The 25,580-nt window shown below is 43.1% G+C and overlaps 1 protein-coding gene and 1 long non-coding RNA gene across 3 annotated transcripts; one reads left to right on the top strand and one right to left on the bottom strand.

Annotated features, from left to right (window-relative positions):
• Nucleotides 1-16,993, top strand: LOC119157414. Its single transcript, XR_005107532.1, has 3 exons — nt 1-11; nt 2,765-2,766; nt 16,903-16,993. It is a non-coding gene; the product is annotated as an uncharacterized LOC119157414 (long non-coding RNA).
• On the bottom strand, nt 8,769-22,935 carry ZC4H2 (zinc finger C4H2-type containing). Of its 2 annotated transcripts, none has more exons than XM_037408329.1 (5): nt 22,667-22,935; nt 16,993-17,164; nt 15,566-15,738; nt 14,283-14,445; nt 8,769-13,135 (listed from the first exon to the last, which is right to left on the bottom strand). In XM_037408329.1, exons 1-5 carry the CDS (start codon nt 22,717-22,719, stop codon nt 13,022-13,024), a joined length of 675 nt encoding a protein of 224 aa, XP_037264226.1. In that variant the 5' UTR covers nt 22,720-22,935; the 3' UTR covers nt 8,769-13,021. The 2 variants fall into 2 exon arrangements, with proteins under 2 accessions (XP_037264226.1, XP_037264225.1); XM_037408328.1 differs by lacking the exon at nt 22,667-22,935 and adding an exon at nt 22,540-22,654.
• Nucleotides 22,936-25,580: the final 2,645 nt, after the last annotated feature.

Raw genomic sequence — 25,580 nt, 5'->3', positions numbered from 1 at the left:
ACGCTCTCCCGGTTTGGCACGTTCTTACCCTGCTGGCTGAAAAATTCTGTCTTTTCACTTCCTCAGCTTGCCACAGGCCATAACAACTGTGTGTTCATAGACAGCTTTGCTTGCTTGCTGCTTTCAAATTTGAGTGTGGATGCCATGGATGTAGCAGGAGAGCAGCAGCTGGACGTAGAGCACAAGCTGTTTAAACAACGCTTGGATAAAGCTGCCAATCATGTGACTCCAGAAGCCGAGAGATACGGTAAGATGCTATTCTGCCTTTCTTGGATGGATGCTCTCGTAGTCTTTCCAACACTGTATGCCTGCTATGAGGTTCATGGGAACAAGGGATGGCTGAATTCAGAGCATTTTAAACACCACAAATTCTTGAAGAGTTCATAGGACACCAGTCTATTACACTCACAGATGCGACCAGCTCCTGTTTGTTATAGTCGGTACTTTTGTGAGGCAAGTCTTTGCCTAGTCCCTCTGAAATTGCAACAAGGACTTATGGCTGCATTTCAGGAGTAAAGCTTCTGAGTGAACAGGCTTTTCCTACTAGAAATCAAGGAGCTGTTCTCGCCAAACTTGACTTTGGTTGCATCTTTAAATCCTGGTAGGCTGACAAATGGGACAAGCTGGTTAGAGGAATGAGCCTCTCTTCAGGGAAGGCTCCACTGTCTTGACCCTTAAGCCTAAACTTGCATCTTACTACATTTATGTTGTGTGTTTTAATGCATACCTCATAAATATATTTCAGTTGATTTATCAGTTAGTTACAAGTTGGAGTAAGGGATCCTTTGCTATACATAAACCTCTCCTGCATTTTTACGTGTTATGCCTTATGACTTACTGTTGTATTTCAATACAAACCAGGAACAATTCTGGTAGTGTTGCAATCTAAGTGTCCTGACTTTTCCTTTCCGAAACGTGAGCTCCTTATTAGTTGTTCTGGGAGATAGTGTAGTTCTGTGTATTGGCATGAACTAAATTTGTTGATTTGTTGTCACTCAGATTTAACTTTTCTATTCTTGAAGCTGAAAGGCTAAACTAAGCCAAGAGCTGAACAGTGGGTAGGTGCAAGAGCTTCTGCTGTTGTCACGGGTGTGGTGATAGCATACTTACTGTTGTGTCATTTAGCAGCCTTTCTGTATTCAGAGGCTGTGGTGTTACGAATGTAATCTCTGGGCACAAACCCCGCTTTTCTGGATCTAATTTTCTGTTAACGCATGTAGGCCTCCTGCCTTACTTGTGTTGCCAGCCTCCACCGGGATTACTCGGTCTGAACTGGTTGCTCTTGCTCTTTATATTATCAATGGAGAGGAAACTTGTAGGGAGCAAACAGTCTCATCTAGAAGAGGCATTTTGACAGCGATCAAGTTGCATTGCATGCAACAAGGAATTTCTTCTGCCATCTGGAAAAAGTACGTGGCTAGTTAGATGATGGTTTTTGTTTGGATCATCTTTGTAGTACAGGAAACAACTGTCCAAATTTTGGTCCTCTGTTAACATGATGATTTTCTTTTTTCCTTTTTTTTTTATTTCTCCTTCTTGTAACTCTTAAGGAATAATGAGCACAAGCTGACCCATTGTCAGCGAACAGAGCTGAAGTAAGTTTTCTTTGGTGCCTGTGTTTAGCTCTTCTAAGAAATCCTGTAGACAGCAGGATGTTGTTTGAGGTTGCAGAGGCCAAGTTAGGTCTTAAAGTTTTTGTGTGCTCTATGGTTTTTTTTCAGCAACACAACTTCTGTGTCACTGGATTCAGAATTCAACAGTCTTAATCTCCACCTTGAAGGGATTTCTGAATGACTTCTCAGTTGGCTTATGGAGGATTTTTTTTTTAGCAAGATGGCATTGTATTCTTTGATCCATTTCTGAAACAGCCTGCACTTTTACCAAAATGCTACAAAGGTGTCCCAAGGTGTTTCTCATGTGCTGCATGTAAGATAAGGCCTTTGCGATATCTAAACTCGATGTTATTCAGCATGTGTGTCGCTCCCTCAGTACTTGCTAGTGTGAATGATGCTTGCCAAGTGGCTATTCCACTGTGCTGGTCTTGGAAAAATTATAGGTGTATTTGTAAGAAACTGCAGATGAAAACTACTAAATCCTGGTATATCTGACTTGGTTTTGTGTGAGGCTAAGTCTGGTGTTACTGCACGAATCATAAAATCATGGAATCTGTGAATCAGCAGACTGCCTACTATTGAGTGAGAAACATTACCCAATGATTGTCTTCTTGCTGCTCATCTCTGAGCCCTGTATCATATATGCACCTTCACCTTTGCATGTCTATGAGCATTTAAAGGAAAACACTGTGGAAATAAATACAGCATAATGCAGGTGATCCATCCAGGTTTCCTGCATCTTGTTAGTCCATGTCTTGCCCATGCCCATGGGTCTGGTCCTGGCGTTGTGTTCAGATCTTGTTTCACAGCCACTAGAAAGTGCTGAACTGTAAGAACAGTTTCAGTGCAGTATGCTTTGCTTCTTGTCCCCAGTGCCACTACACGCACCTGAAAGAAGTGTGATTTCTTGTCTCGTATCCAGAACCCTGGCATACAGGGCTTAGGCTGGCTGGATCAGGCTGTCAGGGCCTGCGTGGTGCTTCCAGGCCACCATGCTGTAGCCAGTGATGCCTGTCAGTGGTGGTGGGGCCAGAGACATGACACATGTCAGCTGGTTGGGCAGGCCATGCACCGTGATTTAGTCTGACCTCTTTACCTCAGCGGTTGAGCAGAGCCGTGGCAGTCCATGTCCTCTACAGCTGTCTGTGTAGATGTTTGAGGAGCCGTGTTTTGGCTTTTGAGCTTCCATTTGGCTTTCAGCTTTACAGGTCACCTGTGGCCCTGGGTGATGGACCTCTTCCTGCCGATTGCTCACGGACTGAGTTTTGTCAAATACCTTCTGTATTTTTGAAGGACCATGTAAATAAAGATCGGTTATATGGTAATAGTAAGGCTCATAGCACCTTTTTTAGTTAAAGAGAAAAGTATACAACAAAGCCATCATCTTTTGAGACCAGCCAGACTTGCAACTGAGAGATTTGCTGTTGTTTTATGATTGTGAAATGTTGTTTTCTAAGCTCTTTGTGCTGATAAAGGGGAGCTTTAATTGTGACCTAACAGTAATACAAATTGTATTGTTACTTTTATATTCATTTAGTTGACTACACCTTTAAGATGCAGCACTTAAACCAGCTTCTAGCTGATATTTTGAAGTTTTCTGAGAAAAGAATCCTGAGGGAAGAAATGCTGAAAGCATATATTAGGAAGTTTTGTTTGAGGACTTGAGGCAGTGAGGGCAAATGAGTGGCTGCCATACTGAATGATTTGTCTTCCCTCTTTCTATAGGAAATTGTACTGGTAGAGTTAAAGAAACTGGACCCAAGACTGTATTGCTACAGTTTGTGGCAGTTTCAGACAAGATTGGTGTTCTGTGGCATTTTCATGTTTATGTGGAGCTAATAAAATGTAGAACGTACTGGTATGCTTATGACTTGGAAATCACTGTTATGACTTTTAATGTGTGTTGTTCTTCTGGAGAAACAGTTTGTCAAATCCCTGCTGTCTGTTCTAGAATTAAGTGGGCTGGTTGGTTTGGTGACAAAGCTTCCACAAGCTTCGTTGCTTCCCCTCCCCCACCCCAAAGAGTATATTGCAGAGTATAAATTGTTCTCTTTGTTTTACCTTTACGGTGTTCATTGCTACAGAGTACAGCAGGAAGTTCTCAGGTACTTTCTGAGATGGAGGGTGGTGCCAAGTCATCTGTGGTGGAAGAGCAGTGTTCTCTTAAAGATCAATTCTTCCACAGCTTTCTTGCATAGTCACTGAGTGTTTTCTACTAGAAAACCACATTTATAAAACAGGCGAGGTGAATGTCTGCCAGTGGCAGTATAATGTCTGTTAGTGACAAGTACTAAAGTTTGGACAGAAAGTTTAGCTTTAACTGGTCTTGTTAAAGCAGCAACAGGGTTTGCCCTGAGTTATTTTCTTTGCTTATTTTTCTAGGCACAGAGTCAAGCCAGGGGATAAGGATTCTGTCTTCACTAGTCCAAATTTCACACCAGAATCATCCAAACAGGTATGTGTCTTTGCGTTACTGTGAAATACTACTGTGCCTTATTACTGGAATGATGCATACTTTCCAATTCATCAGAAGATATTGCAGCTTCTTGCATCTCTCTGTTACTGTAATCGTGGCCTGTTCTCTTTGATCAGCACGTTTTGTGTAAGGACTTACAGCTGCTTCTCATGTCTATGTATTTTATGTTATTATGTCCTTGCAGAAATATTTAGTTGCTTGCTTGTTCACTCTTATCCTTCTCTCCCTTTGCTTTTCTCATCTTTCCCTCTAGGAATTTGTTTTACTTTAACAAGCTCTAATTGTAAGAACTAGCTGAATAAAGCAGTGATTACAAATAAACTCAGTATCTCCTTAGGTGGTGGTAACACTTTGGAGGAGAAACAAGCATCCTGCTGTGGTTGGTAATATTTCTGGCGTAACTCTGGGATAAGCCTCTGTGCAGAGTATTCATTCTAGTTGCGTGCTCTATGGTCCACTCCCTGAATGGTTTTCTCAATGTGTTGGAAGTGTTTCTGGTAAATACTGTAGTTTCCCAAGTTTTTCACCGTATTCTCGCCAGTATGGGATGCCATTGTAGCGGGGAGAGGCAGCCAACTCATGTACAGGCAACTCTGAGCACAGCACAAGTGTGCCTTTGGGGAGGTCCCTCTGCTCTGCAGTTTCTCTGCTGAGGTTAAAGGCCAGGTGTTCAGGTGTCACATGTTCGTTTTCCCATTCTTTTACCAAGGTTATTGGGTGTCCTTCAGTTATTCTCTTTTGGACTGTCCATTTCTCTTGTGTTAAAATGGCATAAGCTTGTAGCCCCACAGGTAATTAAATTCCCTATTTCCTTTGGCACTAGTTAAGAGTAACTACATACCTTTGTGACAGTGTGAGGAAGCCCGTGGCCTCCGCAGACTGGTGTGAAGGCAGTGCTGTGTTCCCCTGCAGAGCAGCAGCAGGTCAGACCCCTTGCTGTGTGCTTCCCCGGAGCTGTGGGAGGTGGCAAGTCCATGCTGGGAAGGCTGGGGGGCAGCTCAGGACCCACAAACTGAGGGCACTCGGGCTGGGGGGTGCAGCTGGGGAGGGCAGGGGGCACTGCCCCACACCCCTGCCAGCCCTGCCCCCTATCCACTGCTAACTTCAGTCCCCCCACCGGCCCCTGCTCCAACCTGCAATGTGGTTACCTGCTGTTAATTATAACAGCCTGGTTTTATTTTTAACAACATTGATTTCTGAAAGGTTTTCTAATGGATATTTTCACAGGACCTCTGTCCCGCCCCCATCCCCACAAAAACTCCTTGGCTTTTCACTATTGGAGAAAAAGGAATTTTCAGCATCTTTTGGTGAGCGAGATGCTGGGTGGATGCATAGATAATGTTTGCTTGTTTCTTTGTTTGGTTTTTCTCTCTTCTTTTCTTCAAAGCCATCTTTCAGAATGCTCTGTCTATATAACTCTCTAAATGTGCCCATTCTGGTATAGCATCACGCTGCAGAATCCTTAAGGGGAACATGAAGGTAAAATTTTAAGCTAAGGAAAAGCCTAAGAAAATCAAAGGGTCAGGAAGAGCCAAAAAGGACACTGAAGGACTATGGAAAATCTCAGCCATTCTGCAAAACACAGCATGGGTTTTAGGCACGTCCTCTGCAAAGGAGAAATCCCTCCAGCTGATGGGATAATAGGCACTATTAATTACCAACTTTATTACAATACCAGAAGTGTTGTAAAAGCAGAAGAAACTATAGATGTCTGGCACTGTGGCCTGGTGGATTATGGAGTAAATGTAAACCTTTAAAAACAAAGCAAACAAAAAAACCCCCAAAAACGACAGAACATGTTAGTTAACCTAAAGCAAACTGTTTAGGCTTCAGTAACAGAACTGCGTAGCTTTGTGTAATGAGAGGTTATTCCATCAATCGCAGTTAAAGCTTTGGAAAAATGCTCAGAAATACGATAGCCTATTTGGTCTCAATGTTCTTTGTTCTGCAGGTTAATCCTCCGAAGGAGGGCACTTGAAGAGGAGCAGCTGGACATAGTAATACAGTAGTAATACATGTCACTCATTTTCTTTGAAGCAAGCATCCAAGTATAGGAGACGTATGAAAAAGGCAATAGGTTTAAACCAGCAGGAACTAGTTAAGTGCTTTCACTCTTCTAGGTAGTTAAGCATTGAAAGAAATGTGAGTTAAGTGTTTCTATATGAAACTTTAAAAGGGAGTACTGAGCAAAAGAACACCAGAAGCTGCTTGGAGCTGTGGCAGAACCAGGTTTGTTCACTGATTCAAACCTTTATTTTTTACTATTCTCTTACAAATATGAATGAAAGCAAAACAAAAATTGTGACATTTGTCTGAAAACCCCAGACTATTTGGGGATCTCTTTATATAAATTAGTGGGGGAAGATGAAAATCAGGAGGCAGGAGGCAGTAGTTTTCCAGGAAAATGGGTACAGAAGTGTGCAGTTTTTATCCGCTGCTCAGAGCTTCAACACGGATGACTGTACTTGTGTTTGGCTGTATTAAATGAGGTCTGTATCACTAACGAGACTTTGTATTTAATGATGTTTATGTCAAGTGGATTTTGTTTTGAAGCTTAAACCGCTGGAACTTCAGTCTGACTGCTTGATCAGAACAGCAAACTAAGAGAATTGAGATGCTGCAGACCTCTTAGAGAAAACCTATGTAGCAAATCATCTGTTCTAACTACATGCATGTAATATCTGTACTGTGATAGAAGCTTGTGTGCATTGGGAACAGAAAAAAAGCCCTTCTAAAATTCTGTTTCCATTCAGTCAGAAAATGAGTCTTTTAAATAGTTGTCTGTACTATTGTACTAGTTTGACTGTAGCTGAAAAAAGGCTGTATTTCAAGTATTCTACTTCCCTACTTATAGTGAGAGCTACTGTGGTCTACTGGATTCAGTTACTGTTACAGAGTCAGGACAATTTTGTTTCTGTGATGGAGATATAAAATTGTGCTAATTAAAGGAGGACAAAGAACAAAGAAGTAGGCAGTGGGACAGAGTAAGCAGAAAAACTCAGGTGCTGCAAGGCACTGAAGATCTTTAGTGGGTCACAGATAAGTAGATATCACTGATCTATTGGGTCTTTACTGGTTTCTGGGAAGAAAGCCAAGTTAGAGTAAGGTTAGTGAGACTAAAGGCTGAAGAGCACAACAGTAGATATTTTTAAGGAGTGGATTTAAGGCGGGGGGCTTCCCCCCCCTCCTCGCAATATATTAGGTGATTTTTAATGCTACACTTAAATAATTGAGTTAGGAAGCTTGGGGCTCTGGGAGATCATTTTACTGCAGAATCTTGCTAAGCTCAGGAAAATATGATAGAAGCTGATGTCAGTTACAGGAATATTTCAGGATTCTTGGCAAGGTATGAGTCAGTGCATTAGCTTTGTGACTAATGTTATAAGTAATGTTACAGCGTGGGTTAGGATTAAGGAACTGGGAAGAGCAGCTGTGGATGAACAGATTAGTGCGGGATGTTTCAAAGTTTGAACAATTCAGATAGGAGTAACTGCACAGAATTCAAAATTATTACTTTTATCTTGCAATAGCTGTCGTGGTACAAAGGAGGATTAGGGCAGTCATTACGTTTTGTGGTTTGAAGACAGTGCCTATGGAAAAATCATGCTGTTTGTACTTAACCAAGCACAAGTTGTGAGGTCTGCGACAGACATTATTGTCTGAATCTAGGCATGCCAATGTAGTTACCTGCAATAGGTTACCTCCTTTGCTGGCACTGTACGTGATATGTGACTTTCTTGACAGCACTGGGTTAGGGAGTGCTTCTGTAAACTCCTCAGTCACCAGTGTTGAGAGAAGTAACTTCCAGCAACCGCTGGTGGAAGATATAATGTCCTAATGGCAAAGCAGGACTCTGGAAGACAGCTATCCCCTACCTTAAATCAGAGAGAGAACTGTGTGTCTCACTGCTTTCAATTTAACTTTAGGGATCGAAACAAAATAGGGTTCCTCAGTGGTCAGGAACTGTGAAGAATATATCTGAGTTTTGGCCTCTTTGCAATCTAGCACCTGACAGAAGGGGTTGGATATAACTCTTTAAACTGAAACTTGTCTGAGTAACACTTGTTCTCACCTAAGAATCTTTTGGTTTGAATTGGTTTAACTTGACTGGGAACTAGTTCAAGCTGAAGCTCTGTGAATTGGTCAAAAACTGAAATAAATGCCCCAGTCAGAGCTTTCAATGGTTGAACTGCAGCACAGGGACATGATTTTCTTGTTACTCTTCTGGGTCTGAGTTTCATAATTGGACACCTGCAAGTGCAAATCAGGCAATTTTATGCACGCAAACTATCCGGTTCCAGTGTTAGTAGCCAGCGGTAGCAGAGGATAGGTTTGTTTCAGAAGTACCTGGTTTGGAGAGTTAGACATGGTTTCTTTGACTCCTACACAGAAATTGCAGAGCTTAGGCACACAGTAGTCTGCATTCCAGAAATGTGACTGAGAAGTTTGGCTAGGTTAAAATGTGCCTTGCTATCTCCTTTTCTTTTCTGTTTTGTAAAGCTCATTAGAGTGGATAGTTATTTCCCCATATATACCCTTATAGAAACTTTGTGGAGATATAATGGAATTGTGGCTAATAACATCCTGTAAAATTAAGAGAGCTGGGTGTTACCTCTCAGGATTTGGCTGCTGCTTAGTAGCATAAGCAAATAACAGATGTGAAAATACTCTGCAGGAAGAAAGCACGACATGAAACAAACATTTATTAAAAAGGACTGTACAGACAAATGAAATGGGTAGCACACTGTTACTCCTACTGGGCACAGGAGTAAAGTATTTAAAACACAGAAGCCAGTGAAAACGCCAGATATTGCTAGAATACCTAAATGCTAAAATGAAAACCTATGTTGGAGGAATTAGAAAACTGTAAAATAAATGAAAGCACTTTTATTTAAAGTGCTCATCTAAGTCTTAATTTCTTGAACAGTCTCCCATTTAGAGTAACACACAAATGGCTATTGTTTCTAAATTAGATTCTGTAACTTGAAGCCACTGGCAGGTTCACTTGGTCAGTGTGCTGTTTAGAAAGCTAAAGTCGAATTCAGGAGGTGCGAGTATTAAATTCTGTCTTACACTTTCTCTATAGTTAATGGGGTCCTTGGCACTAAAGTTTAAACAACTGATCTACCCCAGGTTGGGTACAAAAATTACTACAGCAAAGCCTTTAGACACAGTAGAGGGTTCACATCCTTCTAGTATGAGCTTAAGGTGGGGTGTGGGGCGAGTGATTTTTTTTTTGTTTGTTCGTTTGTTTTGTTTGACTGTTTGGTTGCAGAACAGTGGTGCTATCCTTTGAGGCAAGAAAAAGGCTGGAAACCTTCTGTAACAAAAGAATCTGGTGATGATGTTGTTGCTTGAATACCCGTTGAAAAGGGAATGACAAAGCCAGGGTTAAACCAGATTTTAGTAATACAAGTCTTGTAAACTTTGAGAAGGGTCTCTGTGGCTATTAAGATAATTTAACCCAAATAAGAATTAATTTAAGACAAGTGAAGAAGTATCCTCAAAGAATCCTGCGTACAAAGGAAGAGGCCGTTCTTGTTCCATGGAGCAAAAATGCGGTAGAGTTGTGATAAGAACTGTACTTCAAACAGCTTCCTCCTCTGACTAAAACCCAATAAGTAAGTATTTCACAATTATCCCTCTAGTCTCTTGGGAAAGATGCCTGGGGGAAAAGGGCGTGGGGCTGCTACAAGAAGAGCTCTTCAATTACACTTCCTTAATTAGCCTGTGAGGGAAAAGGGGAGAATACTGGTTCCCTATGAAAGAAGGTGCTTTGCTTGCTCACCACCACCCCCCACCCACCCCCAGGATTCCTTCAATATGTAACACAGATTTTGTCTCCTTGAAATAATTGGAATCATAGAATATCTCAAGTTGGAAGGGACCCATAAGGGCCATCAAGTCCAACTCGCTGCTCCTCACAGGACTACCTAACACTAAGCCATATGACTAAGAGCATAGTCCTGATGCTCTTTGAACTCTGACAGGCTTGGTGCTGTGACTGCTTCCCTGGGAAGCCTGTTCTAGTAACTGACCACCCTCTCATGTGAAAAACCTTTTCCTCGTGTTCAGGCTGAACTTCCCCTGACACAGCTTCATTCCATTCCCTTGTGCCCTGTTGCTGGTCACCAGAGAGAGGAGACCAGCACCTCCCCCTCCGATGTCCCCTGCCCCCAGGAAGGTACGGGCTGCGATAAGGGCACTCCTCAGCCTTCTCCAGGCTGAACAAGCCAAGTGACCTCAGCTGCTCCTCATAAGTCTGGCCCTTGAGATTATTCACCATCTTGGTCACCCTCCTCTGGACACTGTAATAGTTTGATGTCCTTGTTATGTTGAGGCATCCAAAACTGTGCTCAGTGCTTGGGGCTGTGCCAGCACAGTGTAGCATGGGACAGTGACCTCCCTTAGCTAGCTAGTGATGTGTGCGTGATGCACCATCCCAGGACATGGCTGGCCCTTTTGGCTGCCAGGGCACACTGCTGACTCGTATTCAGTTAGACTCATTCTCAGCAGCACATGCTATTCATATGGCAGAACTCTGAAAAGGATGTGAAAACAGATTTGTAAACGCTAGTGTATGATTGATACAAACACAGTATGTCATATTCACATTTTTTCTTTTTTTTTTTTTTTTTAAAAAAAAAACCTTGTTAAACACAAGGGCACAAGAGACTAGTTTAAAAAAGTAAAAATACAAAAACTGCCACACTAAAGTAGTAAACGGTGCATCCTTAAAAACACTTCAGTTTAGAGCTCTAGACATCTCCCAAGAAAGGATCTGGCAAAGTAACAGTGAAGTGAGAGCAGCTATGACTAACCCCATCTATTTCAGAACTGTAAATCGAAGTTTCTACACATCTATCCTCCTATTTGTGCTACTTCATTGCAGACTGTTCTCCATTGTCACTACTGAAATCTACGTACAGTTGTCATTGAAGTATGCTGCTCTCATGCATGCACTTTGGGGGAGTCCATATACTGTCCTTAAACTCTGTGTGCATTTTTCTTTAAACTCAATAGGAGTTGTTCTGAACAGGGCCCGCAGCATGTGCCAGCTCTGACATTTAAAAGTAGAATCCACTATCTGTGCTGGGAAGCATACATAACGATAGACTTTGCGCACTACTGCCGTTTGGAGCGTGGGGTCAGGCTATCCTTTGTTACTGCTATCTCACAGAATCTGAACCCCAGCCATTCAGCTAGCAAGATCTGCTCTTCACCTATTTTCAGGGGCGTGTGATCCATGATCTGTCTCTGCTGCTGACAGATATTTATTTGGCTATGAGACTCTAAGATGGGAGAATTACCAACTGAACTTGGTATACATTATAGGACTATATTCAATAAAATACTCTTAAACTTTTTGGCATAGTTGGGAAATTAATAGCGACATATGTGATTTAGGCAGCAAAACTGGTTAATGTGGCTTTTTACAGTCCCAAGCATTTGGCAGAGTTCTGGCTGGAGACTTGGGGCTTCCCTGCTCTTCCTGTTGAACGAGCAAAGTTCTCAGTATAACCACTCCAGCATAGTAGTAGAGGAAAACCTGGGCTAAAGAGAGAAGAATGTAAGCAGGCAGTCCATGCCTCCTGGAGTTAGCAAAAAGAATATTTAATGCTTGACGTCAATTTAGACAACCAAGGCAGTGACAAAACTGGGATTGGACATGAGTAAATTCTAAGCCCCAGCTCTGCAGTTGGGTTGCTGCCCTCTCCATTGGAGGAACTGTTGTTACGCGAGGTGAAGCAAAGGGGAGACGCTGATACAGGGAGTGGTCTAAAATAGCCTTTAGTCGGGGCTCTATTGCCACACATACAAAGCAAGAAAAAAACCTGCGTTGAAATAGAGCTTGCTTGAAAATGACCTATTAAAAGATAGAAAAACAGGATATTTTGGTTGAGGAGCAATGACTCCAAAGCCAGGTGGTTCTGGTGAAATATGTAATTTTAAGTTGACGCTGTTCCTGGCGCGTGTTACTGACCTTCCCTGTGCTTCAGTGGAGGATATGTCTGCCAAGGGAGATTTTGGCTGTAGAAACCAGGAACAGAAGCTTTGCAGAATGGCTGATGTTGCAGTCTGTGTGCATAGAGACTTGGGATATTTCATGCATGTTTCGTAAAGAAGCACAGTGAGCTGGTTGGCCGTAGGGCCTAGGAGGGCCACTAATACAGTTCATTTGAGCCTTGTACTTAAGTCAATTAGTCATCTGACTGCTGAAAATAATACCATGTTAAGATATTAAAGCATCACAAATTACATTATGTTGAGAAATTCATACACAGCCACCAACTTGATTCCCCTTCCAAATTTTAAGTCAAGTTTGAGGGAGTGATACAATCAAACTCCAGTAAATCAAAACTTGCATGTGTCCTTTAATGCACTGATGTCCTGTATAACCAATTTCTTTTTCGCTCTGAATATTTTCTGTATAAAAAGAGCTCTACTGGATACCCAAACCTAAGCGGTCTTGCTAGCTTGGAAAACAAAATTGTCCTTTAGTGAAACAATCAGACAGTCTGCTATTTCAGCACTTCAAATAGTCTCCTGTTATCAGAAGAAAACAGAATAACCTTTTAGTAACATCTGTTTCTCAAAAGAACATAAAAGCATTTGTGGTAGTCACATTTGGCCAATAGGAATAGCCTGGCATTTAGGATACTTGCATAAGAATTGTACTTTGTTTAGGAGTCCAAAATATGGAATGATTGAAATGTTAAACTGTAGCACCAGTAATACTTACTTTCCTAAAACCAAATCCTAAGGACTGGAAGGAAATTAGGACAGGAACATTGTGCTTACACTGCATTAAATAGAAAAAAATGTGTTGGTCATACTTGAGCCTGCACTTCGGTAAAGTCTGGCCACGTTTGCAGTTCTGCTGGAAGAGTACTGGAATAGGTCACGTGTTTGCTTGTCAGTCATCTGGGTTTCATTCATCCTGTTTCCTCTTGGGCTTTTTGGGATTCCGAGATCGGCTCTTTGCTTTGCAGAGTGGACATATAGGTGCATTCCGATGAATTTGTTGGTGACAGGATAAACATGCCTGAAACACAACATTGCAGCCTCGTTACAAACACTTAAGTGGTGGTGTTATATGGCCTATCAAGTATCATGTTCTAAGTCATAGTACAGAAAAAAATAACTTAAGGCTGCCTGCCTTCAGAGGCAAACCAATGCCACATTGTAATCCATCCAGGTCTCTGGAATCTACAGTAACTTTGGGCCAACCGGAAAACTAGAGTATCTCTCTGAATTGAAACTACAGTTCAGTAGACACGCAGTTAAGGCGCGTATTGATAACTTTAGCATTAAATTCTGTTTTGTGATTAATGTTCTGCTTGCTTTAAAGATGTTTACGTGCATAATAGCTCACTGAGTCAGAGAAATTACAGTGAAGGCCAGCCGCCGCGGTATCACAGAATTCAAGCCAGGAGCAGATGATTAGATGGATTCCATGTATTTAATGCAAGACACAGAACTCTGCCCCTTTTGCTCCATACTAAGCCCTCTAAGTTCCATTTGACTGAAGCGTATTATTTTCAGAAAGGCTTTTCAATGGCCTAACTCCAGATGGTAAGTGCCTGACTATGGAGCGTACCTGTCAGTTTGCCTCCTTAGTGAATCTTTCGACCTTGGGTGGGATGAATACCCCCAATGGAATTACCTAGCTCTTTTTACTGACTACAGAAGGAGCTGAGTAAAACTGTCACTTAAATGCCTGTGGTTAGGTTAAATTAACCCCTATGTTAGTCTTGACTTGAAGAGCCCAAGCAGTGCAGAAACAATCACCTTTCCTGGTAATTTGTACCATCAGTTCCCTCATAAAATATGTGCATTGCTTCTAATACGAATCCATTTGGGATTAACTCCCAGCTATTAGTTTTTCTTTTGGCCGGCATTTTTTTTTTTCTCATGTGCTTTCTCCCACATAAAACACCAGAGTAGGAACTGCCTCCCTCTCTGCTGATGGCGACTCATAAAGGAGTCAGATAATAGCGAGCCTTGTCCTTAACCCTTGATGACTGGCGCTACTACTTTAAGTCTGCTGGGGCTGCTTTTGATTTGAACTACCGCAGGAAAAATCAGAATTGGGACACATAATTTTTCCTTTTTGTAATTCTTGATCAACTTTATAAACATAATACATTCCAATGACAACAGAGAAGACCCAGCACATTCTATCTCCTGACCTTCATTGGAGGTGGCTGTTGTCTGAACGTTGCTGTCTGTCTGGTATCTTGTTTCCTAGCCACTTGCAGCTGTTGGGCAGCCGCTGCAGCTGCAGCCAGAGACTCTGGGATGGGAGGCTCCTGTGGTTCTGTCTGCCATTCCGCTTTCTGCTTTTCAAAGTAGCTAGACAAAATAAGAACAAAGCAAAAAAATATAACCATCTTCTGCAATATTCCATTAGTTTGTAAAGGCTATTTTGTGTTAAAGTATAATGATGGATACATTTTTCTATTGTGTTCCTCCACTAGCATCAAATTGCCTACACTTGGACACCACTTGGACTGGTTCGTAAGTGGAATCGGTGCTATCTTCCTCTGCATTTGTACACTTCAGCCAGATTCCAGATTGTCAGCTTCTGAGGTATCTTGGTGTACAACTAGATATACATCTAATAGGACATAAAATAGACAACATATGTGTTTAACAGCTTTAGATGCACCTCTGTCAAACAATTTTTTTTTGTTTTATTCTGTTAAAATGAGTAACTGTTGTATGCAGTAGGTTAATACATTCTTTGTAGTGTCAAGGTGCCTGGAATAGAAGACAGTATTTCTGAAGAAATGCAAAAGCTGTCTTGAAAATTGTGTGTCTGTGAAAATAATGCCAAATGTGCTGGGCATTTGTAAGTTTCTTAAAACATCACTTGCATTTTAAACCGATCTGTTAAACAAAGGACACTGTTCTTTGAATAGTAGCTAATTCTGTCACCCTCCCCCACCTAGGTTATACGTAAAAATGAAACTGATTTATTATCCAAATCTAGTCCACAGCTAGGGTAGACTTCCTTGATGACAGTCACAGGTGTATGGATAAATGCTGCCACGTGCATGTAGCAAAAAGTAAAATTCTGACTAGCAGCAGCACAAACCAACTGAAGGATACTTGTTTTGTACTGTTTCCTAACTGCTTGCTAACAAGCAAAAAACCCCATTATTTTCAGGAAAAAAAAATGTTGCTAGAAAAAACAGCATACAGTATAAAAATCTAGGGAACCAACAATCCTTGAATTTTTGCATGTCATACATAGAGTTTGCAGCTCGGGATAACCTAAATTTAACTTGCAGCAAATTCAGACTGAATGTTATCAAATAATGTGGTCCCACATCCCTTTTTTGTCAACTTCAGTTTTCATGCTTACCTCCTAAGTTCTTTTTTCCACCTACCAACAAAAGTAAAATGACAAAGTAACTCGTAGCATCAAAAGAAAGTATAAAGCCAGATAATGTTTGCTTTGGAGACTTACTCAAGGGACAGTTTCTCTTCCTCCTCGCATAGATCTGGCAGCCTCTGCAATCCCAGAGTCATCCGCAGAGCATCTACGTGTTCCTTCAGGGGTTTGTACTCCTCGTGCAGGCGACGAGTAGATTCCAAGAGCTTATTGAGGTCATTCTCAGACTGCTTGATAGTATTCTCCATCTGAAACAGGAGGATGGGCATGCTTCTAAAGAACTGTTCCTTGAATAGCTCTCTGATTGAGCAAGAGATCACATCAGAAAGAAGAGATTTTTCTTGCTCAAGTTGGAAGAGATTGGAGATAATGCAATAGTAAAGAGTTAAGATACTGGGAGGATGAAAACAGGGCAAAGAAGAAACACCTCAAAGTGACATACAAGATGCATTTTCATTTTAAAGAGGTGCATTCAACCTATATGATCTTCTGAACAACAGAAAAAGCAGGCAGACAGGCTACAGGTAAGTCAGCAAGTGAGGAGCTATGGAAAACTTTCAAGGGAGATTAAAAAAGAAATCAAAGTTAGAATAATTTGCTGTATTTCTAAGATACCTGAACACTGATGGTTAGAAGTTTTAACAAACAAGCTAAGGAAAGGTTCCTGTGTCTCTTACAAGAAAAAGGAGAGGATAAAACAGAGACTGAGGTTATGCAGCTGGGTAGGGAAAGAGATATTTCAAGTGATCAAGAAATGTAGTCTGCACATCCAGTATGTAGCTTGTACTTGCTTACAGTGTGGGAGATATTTTTCTTCTGGCACAAAGCACAGATACTTTCAGAGCCAGAAAGCACAGTACAGTCAGCACTGGAAGTGCCCTAACATTACATAAAAATTGCAGGTTCAAAAATATATTCCCCATTTAGCCCTTCTAATTTGCTGGTCTTCCTTGTCTATAAACTGGTTTTCTCTTACTTGTATTAATTCCCTTCAGGCTGGTGCTTCTTAATCTTTGGTGGTTCCATGTAGTGATGAAGGTCAGCTCTTACTAAGAACTTAACAAATACCATGTACCAAAATCTCTTTCCTTCCAAAAACCTCCAATCAAAAGTCCCGCCTAGCTGCCAAAGTTTCTCTGTTTCCAGGTGCTAAATGAGAAAAGACTTAACGGGAAGGACAGTTTTCTGTCGGACTGCCAGAGCCATGTTACTGTGCCTACTGCTGAAGCTGCAGCCACAGGGGAGCTTGGTTACCTATCCCCTTGGTGCAAATGATTACCATGCCAACATTACAAAAGACCCTGCCCGACACAGACAGGAAAAAAACAATTATCCTGAGGTAAATTTACTTTTCACTCTTTGTAGGATCCTAGGATGGTGGTGTAAAGTCCAGACCATTGAACTAGTGATAGTTCACTGATACACACAATTCCAAAACCTGTGGAATGATTCATAGAGGGCTGCGTCCTAGTCAGGCTGTCTGCAGCTGAACTGTTGCGTACCACGTTAATGTCAGCATGGATCAGTCGCAGCTCCTCCACGTGGGCCATCTTCTCTTGCAGCAGCAGGTCCATTTCCTGTTTGTATTCTTTCAGGTGCCTCTCCTCTGACTCCAGGGCTTCAAATTCTGCTTTCAGTCGTGCCTTGATTTTTTCCATCTGCAAAGTTTTATTCCTGGATCCCAGTAATAATTAAAAATGTAGAAAGACAACAGTAAGTCACTGTAACATATATTTGCATGGTGTCACTTTATATAGGAAAAGATGGAAGAAGGTAATAACTGTAATAGACAGGGAGACTAATCATGTATCTGAGAAAGGATGAGGTGCAATGGGAGAACTGAATTCCAATCCCAGCTCTTCCGCTGAGCTTTTCAGTGCTATGAGAATTCTTGTACTGAATTATGAAATTAAGAGTCCATTGTCAGACTTCAGCAGTTACTGTAGATTCAGAGAATTTGTACTGATAAGAATTGTACTTCATCAGTTAATTCAGATTAAACCCTAGTTACAAAGTAGAGAAATCCAGAAAATCTGGGAAGTTTAGCACAGGATCCTGAGAAATGTAAAATGAATTGGAAGTGATGATAGCGTCATATACACTGACCACAACTACGTGGACAGTAATCTGAACTGTTAAAATACTAACTTCAATGTCAGGTTAAAGAAAATTCCAGAGCAATGACAAACCAGAATAGTAAAAACTCAAATGACGCTAGCCATCAACGTGCTGCTTGCAAGTACCTCTGCATTCTCTTGGTTCTTTGCTAAGATCTAGTACCTGTCATGTATCTGTAGATGTTTCTGCCCATATCCTGCATTCTGATTTTTTTTTCCTATTTGTGCCAATCTCTGTAGCAAAAATGTTTAGATACTCAGTCCTTATCTCTCTCTTCAAAGCCAAAAATCAAGGAGTGTTTTCATCATCAGTTTTAAGCAGCAGAACAAACTACTGCTGTTGTGATTCAACACTTGTCCAAGATGTAGAGCAGAACAAACAAACTGTTCTTGTTCCTAAGATTTAGTTAATGATGAGGTCTTAAGTTATTTTTCCTGTACTGGAAGTTAAAATATGGTCCTACGTAACCAGTGTAGCAGCAACACTTACACGTTTCTAACAAGAGGCTACAATGTCATGTTTCAGCCGTGTAACCAAAGAGTCTCAGGACTCCTCACTTTACCTCATGTGAAGCAAACAAGCAGGTGGCATTGCTTTTTAGTCACCTAACAGCTAGCACACATAGATCCACATTGGTTTCCAAGTGCACTGCTGAATAATGCAGGGGGCTGCCTACAGGCATGATGTCAGAGGGGGCTGCGGCAGAAGAGGTTTGCATTCATGTATAAATACCCTATTCCTATCCCAGTGCAAAGGGGGCTGAGTGGGATTCAAATTCACTGTCAGACAGCAATGCTGACTGCAGAATGCAGTCTGTAGATTATAGGAAGCTGCCTATCAGATCAGCAATGAGATCCCAGAAGAGGGCTCTCACCTGATCCTAGACCTGGGTGTGTGCCTTCCCTTCCCTCTAGGCTGACTAGCTCCCGCTGACACGTCTGACATTTCTAATGGAAGCAGAAGGCACTGAGCCCCCTGGAAGGGGCTGGTCTGTCACCTGCTTCTAGGAAAGGGGGTTCCTAAACCTCCGTGTGGCTTTTGTTCCCTGTGCAAACTGCTTCCGTACCCAGTCCCCAAGGGCTCCTTCTGAAATGGCTCCCACAGCACTGAGGGATGGATAGTTTATCTCAGTGTTATTCTGTATCATACTTGTAAAAGTAGGAGAATATATATATCCTGAGCTTTAACAGAGTTACTGTTTTCTGTCACTCCAACCAAAATTCCCAAAGAAGTTTTAAAGCTAGACTGAGGACTCTTCTTTAACATGTATAGCAGGTGTCTGTATAGATTTTATTCTTGGTTTCATTTGGCTGAGACCCACCCTCTGTCACTGCCCCTCTTGGGGAGGCTCTGATGTTGTACCTCCTCTCAGTCCCCTCATTCCTGTTTCCAAATTGATCTTTGTGAGTTCAGTATCTGCTTATGCACCTAGCTTTGGTAGCCCTTGCCTCAGAGTGTGAGACATCACGGGCACAATGGACTTCCACCATTTGCCGAAGAGCATAGCAGAAAGCAGTCAGTCCCTGGCACAACTAATTACAGTTATCTGCTCTAAGTATTCTAGCTAGTAATGTGACCAGGGTTCCTCCCTCTCTCACTTCAAGAGTTTGTAAAGCTGGAAGAGATAAAATTGGTATCATAAATGACTTCTTCAATATGTATTCAAAAATGGGCTGCCTGGTAGGGATAATATGAATGAAGGAAGTTTAAAACAGAACGACTGAAAAATTGAAGGTCAGAGGGACTGCTGCTTGTTTCCTTAAAACAAAATAAGACAAAATTCTGCCTTGTGTTAGTACTTCAGAAATAATCTTAACAGTAAAAGCTCTTTCCCCTATATAAATAAGTCGTAGGAGATACAGATTACTATTGGTGATGGCAACCCATGACTGTTAAGAACAGAAATACCAGACCAAAGACAGATACAGAAAAAGCCAATGACAAGTAAGGTTACATCAGAGGTCACTGAGAGACATTTACAGGTATTGTGGAAGACACTTTTAAAACCAAATCTGATAAAAATTCATTTGGTAGGTATGATTATTATGTCTGTACTGTAGCTCACCATAAAGTTCACATTGTTTCATACAGTATGTTTATTATAGAAAATACGAATTGTATACCTGTAAGCATACATTTATTTAAAAAATTATGCAGTTATTCCAGTTCTGAAAAGTCTGTGTCTTACAATTAAAGAACAGCTGATGAAATGATAAGTCAACTAGTAACAGTTTTATGAATGAAGTGCAGAAGCAGCCTTTATGTAGATGGAATTCAGGTACATAGCGACAACATGGTAATCTTTGATGTCATTGGAGGTGTTCTGTTGATTACTGTACAATGGCATATATTAGTCTGAATGTAAGTATTGGACTTATATCAGTAAAAGAGATCCTCTCTGCCTTCCTATTTAAACGTAGCAATATCCCACTGAAAAATACCCATCTAACCATCTACTCCTGTTTTCATCATCTCATTGTTCCTATTTGCTTAAAATATATATTTAGTAATGATAGCTCTGATTACTGAAAGTGGAAGTATTTGTCCCCAGTTTCCTGTTTGCTCTCTTGTATTTATGGCATGCCTTCACCTAGACAATGGAATTAGATGGGGTTACTCACTGTTACTAGTCACTGGCTGACATGCTCTGCCAAACTGCTACAACAAATGAGTTGCAGGGCATCGTTTCAGTCCAAATGATAGGATTTCGGTATTAGGAAAGAGGAAGTGCACGCAAATCAGGACTCTTCCTGTCAGCATCAGGCAACTTGCAGTAACATTTTAAAACAGAAACCGTAAGTGTGATTTTTAGGCTGCCTAATGAATTCTGCCCTCACCTTTTCCCTTGTATTTAAGTTCTCACACTTCATTGATGACAGTAGTCACCAAGTGTCTGCCAATAGGGTATTAAGCAGTGAAACTAGTATCTGCCATCAATAAGTTCACACTCATTCTCTTCCATCTCATCCCAGTCAGAACACTGAGGTCCAGTCTTTAGGTATTTGCTTAGTTTTATGCCTGGGGTTACTTCTGTGGAACTACTTAATGCATCTAAATAAGCATGTGCAGATACGTTTGGATTGTGGGCATATATGCACACATGTACTGACAGCAGTATTCCGTTGACTACAAACTACCGGTATGTATCAATACATATGGATACAGATACAGGTTTTCAGAATCAGATTCCAGAATTCCGTCGAAAATGCGGCCCAGTGGCCTTTAATAAATGATAGAGATCAACTACAGGAAGAGGCAAGTTCTTGGATTTCGATTGTGAGGGCTTTTTGCCTCTCTGCCTGTAGAATAACACATGGAATGCAGGTTAAAATAAAGCCTTGCCAAATTTATCAAAGGTGGGTCTGTAAACATTAGAATTTCTCACGTTTATTTTGAAGGAATTTCTTCAAGAAGAATTCATGCAAGCTCCTTTTAAAAGATTTGGGGATGAAAAAATAGGTTTGTTTGACCAGATTTTGTTAAAGGAAACTCAAAATTGACATCAGTGTTGCAAGCAGAACTGACTTTTTGACTTATTTAAAATATATTCAAGCAACAGTCTTGATACTTCATTGTACACTAAAGCTAGTAACATCGCCCTTACAGTCCCTTATGCGACAAACTAATAGCAGAATGTCTTAATCACAGTTTATGCATCACCCTTGAATGTATTATCAGAAAACCGAATGTACCATAAATTTCGAAATACAGGGTACCTCTCTCTCTGAAAAGATAATTTAATGAGATATTTGAATTAAGTGGTGTAATAATTGAAGCACACAGCGTCGTGGGCCGTGTTTGGATCTAGATGCTAACGCAGCGCTGGCCCGGCAGCCGAGCAGCGCGGCGCCGCCTCCTCGCGGGCCCGGCGGGGTTTGCTGTCGCTCCGTTCGCCTCGGCGGGCCCGCGGGCGACTGCACGCTACTGCCGAGCTCGCCGGTACCCCCCGGTAAGGCCGGCCCCAGCCGCGCCTCCCCCCTGCCCCCCGCCAGCGCCGCCAGCAATGGCCTGTGTTCCCCGCGGCCCCCAGGATCGCCGCCGGCGGCGGTAACGCGTGTCGCTGCGGGAGGCGGGACCCCCGACAGACGGGCAGCGCGGGCTGAGCCCTGCACGTCCGTGCCCGGAGCCAGGCCGGGCGTGCCCCAACCCGAGGCCGATGGAAGGGCCCACTTCCCCCGCCAGTCCCGGTATGGGCATGCGGACATCCCTTGCGGCGGGTCCGGAGGGCGGCAGAAACGCCTCGTGCCGGCGTGGTGGCCGCTCGCCACCCCCCCACACACACCCCCCGCCCGCCCCATCGTTCCCCGTAACTCCCCGCCAATGGCCCCGCTCCCCGCCGCGGGGTCCCCTCGCCCGCCGCGAGCGGGAAGGCGGGCACAGCCGGCCGGGGGGTGGGCCACGCCCCCCAGCACTGAGCTGAGCCTGAGCCCCCCAGCCCGAGCCCCCCGGCATTGACCGCCGGGGTCCGGTCCCCCCGGCAGCTGAGCAGCCCTGCACCCTTCCGGGGGCTGGACCTACGCTCCCTGCCCTGCCGGCCCTGCCCGGATACCCCGGCCCGGCCCCTCTCCGTGCCGTCCAGGCGCAGGGCCGCCCCCGGCTTTCCGCGCCACCCGCCTCGCCAGCCCTTTCTCCTCCCCAGCCCGTCGCGGCCGCGAGTGGGCCACGATAACGGATCTGTGACAGGGAACATCGGGAAGAAGAACTACTAATTCAAAGGGCCTAAGGAAAAATCCACCCGCGGCTCGACTCCACTCCCCCGGATGCGTGGGGGGGCGGCGTCCTTCCCAGCCGCGCACTCCCCCCGGGTTACGGCTCGGGGCTCACGCCCGGGCAATGCGCGGCCAGCGCCGCCCTTGGCTGCGCATTCCCGCGGCGACTCCCCGCCGCAGATGCTCCTTCTTTGCTCAGGAAAACGCATTTTCAGCGCTTACCGTGCGGCCCAGCGGTGGTTTCCTTCCCCGCAGTAGCACAATAGCTACTTTCAGACGGATGCAACTCCTCCGCTTCCCCGAGGAAAAAGCTGCTTCATGGAACTGATGCGGCACAAAGCAAACGTACCTGATCTCCTTGATGCTCTCGAGTTTGCACATGATTTCTTGCTCATCTGCCATGCTTTTCGCTCCCGATTTAAACCTCTCGTGAAATGTACAAAAGGCCGGGGAAAAAAAAAGAAAAAAACATACAATAGACACAATGTAGTCACCCCCTCCCAGCGCACGGCCTCGGAGCCTGTGCGGTAGGCTCCAGTGGGAGCTGTGGGACTTGGAGTCCAGCTGCCGATGGCTGCCCAGGCAGCGAGCAGCCCAAAGACTACAACACCCACAAGGCAGAGCAGAGCTTTGCTGCCCTTCTTCCTGCAACTGTATTTTAAATCAATTTGTCACAGCTCATTATGTCAAAGGTTGTTGGGAGTGCACAAAGATCGGAAGGCCTCCTGAGGCCTGTGCAATGTTTAGCATTTCCTTAAAATTATAGAATATGCACTAAGAGACCGCTGAGTGAGTTCACGATTTTGATTTAAAACTTTTTTGACACAGGCCTGCTGTAGTCATCATTGCTACAATGCTGGTTTCTACTAGATGATACTAGATGATAGTGATGTGACTGTGTCTGGAGTCCAGAAAAGACACATTTTGTTCTTTAGGGTTTTCTTTTTTTATTTCTGCTACTCTATGTAGCACTGGTAAGTATAGAAAAGAAAGACAAAATGCAAATAAAACTGTTGGATTGAGGAAAGCAACCATTTGTCGTTCTATGGATATTCTAGCCAAGGATATCAGAGCACTTTACAGAGCCTGATGAATAGGCTCTCAACCTTTCCTCAGCCAGGTCATTATTTTCCTTCAGCTACTGTAATGTACTAAACACTGTATTTTAAGTTAGGAAGGTAACAGTTATATCTCAACACTTTAAAAGGTCTCTTTCAGGATCTGTCCTAAGGGATCCACAGGGTAAATTCATGACCTATATGCCCAAGCATTTACCCTGAAGGTTACCAGCTCTGATGGTTGTGCTGGGCTGAAAGTTCAGTGCATCAGAGTGAACGTTAACCTGAAGGTCTAGACAGTCAGTAGGAAAACCAAATTCTGCAAACATACGCCTCTGTCTGTTGCAAATGTACAATCAGTGGTACTTTAGTCTTAGTGGGTATAGCAGACCCCTCATCAGTCAGTAGTGTGAGGCTGATGACAACAGGGCAGTTATTCTGGAAGATATTAGAGGAGTGTTATATGGAAAGCACTGGAAGTACTTAACCTCTACTCTGCACTGATCAGACTTGCTGGTGTCTGGTCTGGGACTCTGGAAAGGAGGTGAAAAATAAAGATGGACAGAATTTAGAGGAGAGCAATGAAAAAGGTAAGATGGCTGAATGCAAGATAGTATTTACATGGTGTGTGGTAGATCTGCTCAAGTTACGGCTTATAGTCACAGAACTGAATGTCTTGAGCCAGTTGCATTTACAGTTGCGGACTAAAGGGCAAGTGGTCTCCCTCATGTATGAATACCTGTGCCTAGAAAACTAGCAAACTAGAGTATGAGGTAATAAGCAGATAGGGTGAGCCACTGGGGTGTTGTGCTCTGGCTCCAGCACCCTAGCAAACAGGACAGTATAGCAGCAGCGCATAATAATAGTAATAGTCTTTCTGTGTGGAAAAGGTGTTGGGAAGAGCCACCATCATAGCAAATAATCCACTAGGTCAGCTGTGAGAGGACTCTAAAAAGTAATCTATCAAATGAGCAATACGGAGAGTTTAGGACAGATTCCAGTAGAATGTCTGGCTACAGAGCACTTCACCAGGAAAGGCCGTCTGGGAGGTGAGGAACCTCCATGTTGCTTTTAAAAACTACTCAGACAAAGGTGTCTCCATACCAACCCAAGTGCTGCAGATCCTTGCCTTGAGGTAGGGGTTTTGACCTGATCGGAGTTGAGTTACCCTTGCCAATGTGGCGCATAGCCTGCCCCTACACTGACCTGCTCCTGCTTCTTTTGTGACCTCTCAAGATGGCCAGGGGGCTGGAGGAGCTGTCACACATGAGCATGGATTTAAGTGTCTGCATTAGCTTCTCAAGGCAGAGAGCCTTGAAAAATGAAAGGCTGTGTCCTGGCATAGGAGGACCGCTCGGCAGGAGTCACTGAGAGTGGAAAAGGGTAGGCAGCCAGGAGGGCTTGTCTGCAGAAGGGATGGGGCCTGAGACGAGTGGCAGCTGGGAGGAAGGCAGGCAGGCACATCTGAAAATATAGCTAATTTGGAATTTTTGTCTATCTGAGGCGTCAGGGGGGTAACACCTACTTATCTGTAAATGCTTCTACTCCTGCTCATTTATTTTAAAGAAACTGAAGCATGTTCTCACTCTGTTCATGATGAATTTATATCAAATATTGTCTGGAACTTTCCCCTTTATTCAGTGTCATGATGAAGAATCACACAACCTTCTCATGTGCACTCAGCTGAGGTAAACTAAAAGTAAAATAAAAATATCACTTACTACCTTTGGAAATGGCATGCAGAAACATCTGAAACAAATGCAGAAAACCTACTGAGAAGCCAGACACAAAAATGCAAGCAGTAAAGAAAAATGCAACATGTTCTGTGTAACGAAAGAGATTTATGCCAGTAGAAGGGAATGAGACAGGCTAACATTGCCTCTGCCTCCTCTTGAGTTCTTGTCAAGAAGGAAGGAAAAGGTTTAAATTCCTGAATTCTGATACAAGGCCAGTCTCCAAAGAACTTCTGCTAGCATGTGCCTTCTCTGCCCTGCCCTGCCCTGCCCTGCCTGTGTAATGGTGTTTAAGCAAACCTTTTGTAGCTGAGGCAGCAAATGTTGATCAGTGGATTTTTTCTTCTTGCTGCACAGATTACATTTAGTGATCAGTGTAATGTAATGCAGATCATGCCTGTCCCAGGCTGTGTGAGAAGCTGAAACTCCCCAGAGATATGGTTTGGCCCTTTTTTTCTGCTTTCACTGATCA

This window comes from Falco rusticolus, chromosome 14, assembly GCF_015220075.1.
Source record: "Falco rusticolus isolate bFalRus1 chromosome 14, bFalRus1.pri, whole genome shotgun sequence".
Classification (NCBI taxonomy): Eukaryota; Metazoa; Chordata; class Aves; order Falconiformes; family Falconidae; genus Falco; species Falco rusticolus.
This window is presented reverse-complemented; position numbering and strand designations above follow the sequence as displayed.